The 9,079-nt window shown below is 42.2% G+C and overlaps 1 protein-coding gene across 1 annotated transcript in view; it reads right to left on the reverse strand.

Annotated features, from left to right (window-relative positions):
• The window catches only part of LOC119804045 (zinc finger protein 431-like), a 31,151-nt gene extending 22,457 nt beyond the window's left edge, over positions 1-8,694 (reverse strand). The window contains exons 1-4 of the mRNA XM_042054296.1: positions 8,503-8,694; positions 3,563-3,647; positions 2,891-3,058; positions 1,948-2,159 (exon numbers count right to left, since the gene is read on the reverse strand). Of these exons, the coding sequence (XP_041910230.1) occupies positions 1,948-2,159; positions 2,891-3,058; positions 3,563-3,647; positions 8,503-8,694 (657 nt within the window). The remainder of the gene's footprint in view (positions 1-1,947; positions 2,160-2,890; positions 3,059-3,562; positions 3,648-8,502) is intronic.
• Positions 8,695-9,079: the final 385 nt, after the last annotated feature.

Consider the following 9,079-nt stretch of genomic DNA (forward strand, 5'->3'; position numbering starts at 1 on the left):
AAATTTCTGTTAAAAACTTGAAACAGGCTTTACGTTCATGTGCTCCAGAGACCAGAGATTTGTATTAGAGCATACCAAGTACTATTCACATCATTTCTCTCAGAGCATACATCTTAAACCTGGAAAATAAATCATGGTAGACAGGGCCACACCATTTTATCCAGCTCTTCCATTTTACTTGAACTTCTGTAACTACAGTAATTTGGTTTAATAATAAGTTCAGTCCTTTATATAGATTCTTGAATGCATGGTCTGTGGACCCACGAAATGGCCAAACAAGACATTTACAGAACATCTAAAATTGATCACCTCACTACTCACTGCTAATGTCATCGTCTGTCACAGCAGTGTAGTGAGGAGCTGTGGGCTGCATTCCCGACGCCCTGCTTTCGGCCTCCTGACTAGCTTATGCCCCAAAATAACAACACACAAATTGTATTCTTTTAAACACTGCCTGGCCCATTATTTTCTGCCTCCTACTCACATCTTGATTAACCCATATCTAATAATCTGTGTAGCACCACAAAGTGGTGCCTTACCGGGAAGTTTCTAGCATACATCCATCTTGGGCTGGAGCTTCATTGCGTCTGGCATCTCTCTCAGGAGAGGCACGGAGGTCTGTCTAACTTAGGAGAGGCATAGCATCTTACTGATCCTTCTACCTCACTTCCTCTTCCTGTTCTGTCTACTCCACCCACCTAAGGGGCGGTCTATCAAATGGGCCAGGCAGTTTCTTTATTAGCCAATGAAATCAACTCAAACAGAAGACTCTCCCACATCACAGCAGGAAAGCTTTTACCCTCCTTCTTGCCCACCCTTTGTCTGTTCTGACTACACGGGCTTTACAGTTGGTCAGTGAACTCAATTCTTACACAGGTCCCACTTCAGTTGTAAATTCACAATAAAATCTACAGAAATTGGGGGATACTCATTTACTGATCTATTTCACCTTCACACAGACCGGTCAAGGTCCAGTCTGGTAGGAGCTGTTAGAATGTCTTTGCAGCACTAGGAAGCAAAGGCAGAATTAGGTGTTCACAACAATTCTCAGATGCATAGTAGTATGCAAACCTGAGCTACGGGAGACATTAATCTAAACCAGTTGTTCTCAATATTCCTAGTGCTGTGACTCTCGTTAATACAGTTACTAATGATGTAGTGACCCCCCACCTATAAAGTTATGTTCACTGCTAATTCATAGCTCTATTTTTGCTACTGTTATGAATTATAATATAAATATCTGTACTTTCTGATGGTCTTAGGCCAGTGCTGTGATAGGTTCATTTGATTTCCCCAAAAGTAGTCATGGCCCACCAGGTTGGGAATTACTGCTCTAAGCTGATTAAATAAATAGATGAATAAATAAACAGCACTTAAAAATGGAATGAAATTCAAAAACTGGGAAACATTGGAAAATAGAAACAAAGAGATTATAGCAGTCATGCCTTTGAAGAAAATGAAATCTAAAAAACGATACCCAATAATTGACTTCTTAAAATGATAAAAATAATTAATCACTTAGTTATACTTACAAAAGGAGTGGGCACTTCCCTGGTAGGGAGAATGCTATTAATAAGAGAATGAATGACTTTGTCCCATGTAAAATGTTAGCTGCTGAGGGGTGCAAGCTGACACATGGAGTTACAGCCAATGGCCTGTGTCTCCAAATATCTGAGCTGACTTCACTGTGTCAAGCAGGATTGAATATATCTGCATGAGAGATTTCATTAATTGGAAACTAAATACTCAGTAGTTCAAGCTCTCTTCCCTTAACTGTACACCCACCCGTGTCTGTCTTCATTCACATGCAAGAAATTAATGGATGACGGGAAATTACACAGAAAGTCACACACTGTACCCCATCAGGTCCTTCTTTGTAATGGATACCCCTGAAACTCATGGCCTTAGACTTAGGTGTATGATCTAGCTATTGTCCAGTGTGTTTACCCCCTCCAGCGTACACAGTCCATGGTTCCTACTTTTCTGGTCTGAAGGGAGAAGCCATGCTCCACGTGCAAATCCTTGTATTGTTACTGCAAAGGACAGACCCACTGTATGACTCAAACTGGTAATTTTAGAGCCCGGTAGTACAGCATACTTGCAATCCAAGAATTTATGGTGGTTAGCCAGGAGGATAGCAAGGGCAATGCCCTGTGGGGCTGCAGACAGGATTCAAGTCCACCTCAGTCAGCACAGGGGACACTGAGTCACAGCTGCTTTTTAAGACCTGAAAAATGCACCTGTTCTAGAATTATTATACTTTCGTGGCACACGTGTTTGTGACCCTTGAGCCACAGGTGAGAGGTCTTGGATGAGGAAGTGGGTTTTCAGGCTGGTTGTAAATCATGTTGGTCTCATGTGTTATAGAAATGTACCTTAATGGCTGATTAATCCTGACAAACAACATTTTCATCTCATGATACTAATCTCATCAGGCATGGTTAGCATCCTACTTATCTTTGGGTATTTGGGATGCAGGCCTCCCTTACTTAAATTCTACTCTGTGTGACTTAATGTCTCCTAAGAATTGGTAAATCTTTTTACCATTAATTTTACTATCAATTATACTTTTCTTTTTCTTAAAGATTTATTTATTACGTATACAACATTCTGCCTCAATGAATGCCCGCACGCCAGAGGAGGGCACCTGATCTCAGTACAGATGGTTGTGAGCCACTATGTGGTTGCATGGAATTGAACTCAGGACCTCTGGAAGAGCAGCCAGTGCTCTTAACCTCTGAGCCATTTCTCCAGCCCCTCAATTATACTTTTCTACATCACAGTTTAGCAGTGGAGTGCAACTTTACACAAGAGAAACCGTTTACAAGCTCCACAAAAGTAACTACATACGGATCCTAAACCTAAATGGTCAAAGTGCAGAAGAAGATACTGGAGAAACCAGTAGTTTTCGAGTTTGGCCAATTTGGTGATATCTCTCCAAATTCGACAACATAAGCACCACAGGCACCACCATTTGTGGCTCCCAATGCTCTGCTCTGTGCAGACTTAGCCCAGGCAGTGAAGTTATTCAGAGGCTGCCAGCAGGGATCACTGAAGACTATTTAGGACGAAGCAGAAACACACTAAACTCTGTGTCCACTGTGTCCCACCCAGCCAGGAGAGGACCTACCACACCAGCCACGTGCCTCAGCAGGCCACTCCACTTAGTCTGAGCCTAGCCACTCCGCAGCATGGAGTAGGCAGCTTCTTACTCACCTCAGCCCAAGGCACCTCCAGTCTGTGGAGAGTAACCCCTCACTTACCATGGTGCAGCTACCAAGCTGAAGAGAGCTCTCTCCCCTCATGGGAGCCAAAGACTCAGTGTATTAGAGACAAGACCTTTTCAAATCCAAGCCTAAAATGGGCGCCCGGAAGGGCCCTCCACCACTTTTGACTGCCCAGTTGCCTGGAGCACCTGATTGGCCAGTGAGGCCTGAGTGACAAGGGCACCTCCCATAGGGTTACACTGTGCTTAAAGACACAGCACAAAGGTTCCTGCTCCCTGCCTTCCACTGCAGTCAAAGACTGGATCACCAGAGATATGCATTTCAATAGCACTTGCCTCTGGCTCCAAAAGCTGACTCTGCTGTCTTCCTGCCTTCCACTGCCTCTTCTCTTTCTTCCTCCTGCCAGGTGTGGCTAATTAGCTGTCACACAAGTGTCAATGTCCCAGAAAATTAACATGTAAAGAGATATTTAAGGACAGGAAAAGAGATGTTTGTTCTGTGATTTCAAGCTGAGATTGTCAAGAGGACTTCAGACAACCAGACAAAGCAGGAACCTGGTCACAAACAAGATAATAAGTCTTTCTCCTATCAGAAGGCTGGGTGATGGCTCCATTGCTTTAGGAGTATCATTTCTGAAGTACAAACTCTTGGCAAATGAGTAATAATAAAAACAGCAGTTGTTGTGGAAAGTTGAATACTTAGAGAACAATGAAGCTAGGGTTAATGTGTTTATGAGCACTATTGTTAGTGAACAAACTACATGTGTGAGCTCTGTCATCTGCATATGACCTAACCACAGCTTTTCTTGGGTGCAACAGCTAGGCAGCCCTTAAAAGCTGGAATGCCATCTTCAGAGCGCTCTTTCTCTCTCTCTCTCTCTCTCTCTCTCTCTCTCTCTCTCTCTCTCTCTCTCTCTCTCTCTCTCTCTCTCCTCTTTTCTTCTCTTTCTCTGCACACTTTTAGGAATATTTCCTATCATGAGCACCCTGCCAACACAAAATTCCCAATCAAGCCAAATCAAAACAAGCTGAATTAAGAAATATCCAGGTTTAATGGGAGTTCTGCAATCTCAGGTGGCCCCAGGTGTATGCAACCACCAGGCAGAAGAAAGGAAGACCATGTGTTCCTCTTTGGGGGCGGTGTCACTTAAATACCCTGGGGAGTGGTTCTGTACCCACCACCATGGAGGGGTCAGGACATGGCCTGCTGGATTTTTGAGTCCAGACCAGGCCTGGGGGCTGGGATAGATGCAAGAGGCAGGGACCTATGCTCCCAACTTGACACACACTGACTTCACTAGGCCTGTACAACCTCCCCCAAGAAACTCCTAAGCAGGTTTGTTGCATGTTCCATGTTTTCTTCTCACTCATGCCAGGTAATTTCAGTCAGTCCTGTGAGCGAAGGAAAGAGGGGTTTTGGTTAGGCCATACCCTGAGCTTCAGAACAAAGAGACAAGTCTTCAAATCATAGTGGGCCCGCAAGTTAGGTGCAGAACTAGAATTAAAAATAGTCACTCAACCCATGAGAGTGACCTGTTCTGATGGTCACCTGAGAAGCAGAGCCTTGCTCTTGTCATTCTGTCTCCAGAAATTAAGGGCACCCCATGCACTGGAGAACTTACCAGGGCGTTTTGGTGAGGATAAAAAGAAGATTTCCAAGCCAAGAGATATCTCTATTTCCAAGAAAGTAATCTTATTGAACTGTTTAGATTCTGCAGATGTAACCAAGTACAAATGGTCTCAGCCAAATGAGAATTTGAGGGGTAAGGCTATTTCCAAATGAGGGAATTCTCATCCATGGAGTGCTCCCACCTGGAGGGGGAATGTTAGTCATACATCTTGTAAGAGAAGAAAGTTTTGGGATTTTGTCTATTTTGGTAATCACAGGGCTGGGAGGTTAGCTCTGTTGGTACAGTGCTTGCCCACCATGTAAAGCTCTGCATTTGATTCGTGGAACCTAGTTTAAAGTGGGCACAGCATTATTGACCTGTTATTTTAGCATTCAGGTGGTAAGGGAAGAAGATGAGAAGGTCAAGGTCATCTGGTTTCACAGGGAATTTAGCACAAGCCTGGACTAAAGGAGGCCCTATCTCCCCATGACTACCAAAAAAGGCTATCAATCCAAACTGAGAAAGGACAGGATACAAAGTTACCGCCCTCTCTTGATTCTTCTCCATTAACCAACACCACTGTTTTGTTTTTCCTTTTGGTCCTTCAATAAATGGTTTCACTGTGAGCCCTGGTAGTTCTTGAACTCTCTTTGTAGACCAGGCTGGCTTTGAACTCAGAGATCTCCCTACCTCTGCCTCCTGAGTGCTGGGATTAAAGGGATACTTCAACACTTTCTGGCTTCCAGCCTTCACTGTTTCACTCTGTCCTTTTGGCCTTAGTTGAAGCAGACATTGGACGAGAAATTCAAAGTCAAATGAAATAGGTTGTCAGTGAAGACTTACTACATGTCAGATCGAATGCCCTTCGCTTTCCTGCCTTCAACAAGGGAACTCTCACATCTTCAACCTGACATGGTTATACAGGATAAGGACAGGCACCTAAGGACTTGATTTAGTTGGAAGAAGTGGTGACTACTAATGAAGCTATTTGTGGCCCAATAAACCTCTCTGCCAATGCAATACCCCAAATCAGACCAAAACCAATTGAAAAACGTCCGGGTTTAATGGATACTTGAGCGCCTGGGTGGCCTCCAAGTCCCTCAGAGAGGAGATGAGGAAAGAATACTGGGAAACAACGTATTTCTTCACTTGGGGAAGTTTAAACAACCTGTGGCTATGGTATTAAGCATCTCTAAGGAGGGATCATCATTTGGTGGGCTTTCTCAGGGGTGGAGCCTGGACTGAGGCAACTCCCAGGGGAGTGATTGGGATGGAACTTTCCACCCAAACATTCCAGTCTCCTTGGATACATGGATCACCTTGGATACATAGGTGAAGCCCTAACCCCAAACACTAGGAAACTGTCCTTCAAAAGTAGCAGAGAAGGGCCAAACCTCAGGCCTTTGCTGCATCCCTTGCAAGTCTCTGCCCTGACTCTCCTCACTCCCACCTCCTGAGCTGTATCAGGCTCAAGTATTCCTCAGAACCTGCCTATGCTCATCCTGCAACAGTGGCCCCAGGGCCTAGTCATTGACACAATGGGCTCTGCATTCCATGAATGTACATTACAGTGAGTTGTGGGATGTCAAGTATGTGAGCCAGTGTGGCATCTGGGTCTACTAGAGAACCTTCCTGTCTCTGCTCTGAAACTGAAACAAAATATGCTTGCTGGTGTTCATTACCTGACCCCAGAGTAGCAGGCTGTGGAGCCTGAACCAGGGCTGGCCTGAATGCAAGGCCTTCATGTTGTTCTTTCCTGTACATCAACATGGCCAACAACACTGTTTGACCAATAGCTTAGGCGTATTCCTAGCTAGGTATTACATCTTAAATTAACCCATTTCTATTTGTCTATGTATCACCATGAGGCTGTGGACTACTGGTAAGGTTCCAGTATTTGTCTCCTTCAGCAGCTACATAGTGTCTTCCTGACTCTACCTACTTTCTCTCTATATCTCTGTTCAGATTTCCCACCTGACTTTACTCTGCTAAGCCACTGAGTGAAACAGTTTATTCATTAGCCAATAAAAGCCAATAATATACAGAAGGACATCCCACATCTGCCGTGGGACAATGGTCTTGTACCCTGTAAAGATTTGTCTGTTGTATTGGTTTAATAAAATGCTGATTGGCCAGTAATCATGCAGAAAGTATAAGCAGAGCAACCAGAACAGGAGAATTTTGGGAAGAAGAAAGGCTGAGTCTGCAGGTCACAGAGGAAGCCAGATACAGAAGAAGTAAGACGAGAACACCTCACTCATAAAAGGTACCATGCCACATGGCTAACACAGACAAAAATTCTGGGTTAATATAAGTTATAAAAGTTAATAAGAAGCCTGAGCATTGTAGTAGATCAACCAGTTTATAATTAATGTAGACATCTGTGTATTTCTTTGGGAATGAATGGCTGCAGGACCAGGCAGGACCTCTGTTAATTTTTGTCTAATTAAAAAGAAAGGTTTTAACTTGAACATAGTAAAATATAGTAAATATTTTATATAAAAAATATAGTAAAACAGTTATCAAGTAAAAATTACAGTTATAATATTTTATAGTGAATCTAAAATTTCATATTTTATTTGTCTTTTATTATAACCAAGGAAAACTATAACTGTAACTGTCTTTTATTCCATGAAAGACCCCCAGAAGGGTATAATATTACCTAAGTAAACAGGAAGTACATTGTAAACAACTTTTAATACTCTAGAATTGACAGAGACATCTCGTTGCCTGAACAGTCACCCAAAGTTGTTTTGTACTGGTGGGCCATTTTTAGCCTATAGGCCCATAGTATCTTTCAGAATTTTTATGAAGCAGGAAATTTGAAAGATTTTTTTGCCTATATTGGCAGTTTACCAGTCCCTTTTTATGTGTCCTGTAGAAGTTTGACAGTCTTTTTCTGTGAAGCAGGAACCCAGAAGGACCATCCCATCTTTTGTATAGTTTAGCAGATTTTTTTTGTGGGTCCGGCATGTCCTAATTGTACAGCAAAACATCAAGCAGTCCAAGCAAGAGCAGTTTTTTTTTTTGTCCAAATGTCTATCCTTTTTGCATTCCAGGCAAATCTTAAAATGAGTTTTTTTTAGTGCCCATTAACCTCTCTGACGTAATTAGTGTTTCCAGAGGCAGACATGCCTCACTGTTGGGAAAATCTAAGTTCTTAAAACATTTTAAATGTCATATTTTGTAGGTCTTTGAAAGGTGTGAAGACTATCTTTCTAACTGAAATATATCTCTGTATATCTAGAAAATCTAACATAACTACATGTTTGAATATTATAAATGAATATTTATTAATTTATGATTTTAATAATAAAGTACATTTTTAAATGAGCTATATAAACATAGTAACTTAAACAAGAGTAGAAATATATATACACAGTATAACAAAATTGACCTTAAATTTGTATCAACAGACCAAGATCCATACCAATGCAAAATTATTTACTTTTATGTGACATCCTCCTTTAAGTAGAAACAAACATTTATAAACAATCATTTTGAGAATTTAGGATTTTTTTTCTCCTAACTGCTACCTGATTTTTTTTTTTTTGGTGAACAATTTTTAGGGTTTGGCCAAAACAGCTTTATTTCTTAGCCAATACAAACAACACATATACAAAAGGACACCCCACATCATCAAACTGTGTGTATATAGGTACTTACTGGAGAGCCACGCTGCACCAAGTTGGTGGTCACCACTCCCACTGCCTTTCCTGCAGAAAGTGTCAGGTGAGCTACCCAGTACCTAAGATGAGCCCACATACTTAGGTCTTGTCCCAATCCACCTGCTTTTTTAGTGTAGTCCATCACAGAGATGAGCTCATTGATAATGTTGTGTTGCAGTTGCCAAACCATGTAGCTGCACTCAAGCCCATGACACTGAAATTAGTTTTGACCCCAGAGAGAAAGGCTGTACCTGTTCCTATGCTGTCTGATATCTGCAAGTCTGTTTTGTGTGTATGGGGGGAGAGACTTTTATCATAACTGTACTTATAAACTTTAGTCCTTGACTTTCGAGGATTTGCCCCCAGTACCCCATATCTGTATTCTTTATAACCTTCCTCCTCCTGTGTCAGCTCTTGCCATACTTGTGGTGACATATCTTGGACAGAGCCAATTATTCGAATTTGTCTATGGTTAGGGGTATCTCAGTTACCAGATGGCCTTTCAGACATCACTTTGGGATCCAAGTAACTGTTACTGCATACACTAACATTCCTAAAGGAACAGAACTCAGACC

The sequence above is a fragment of the Arvicola amphibius genome, chromosome 18 (assembly GCF_903992535.2).
Source record: "Arvicola amphibius chromosome 18, mArvAmp1.2, whole genome shotgun sequence".
NCBI classification, from domain to species: Eukaryota; Metazoa; Chordata; class Mammalia; order Rodentia; family Cricetidae; genus Arvicola; species Arvicola amphibius.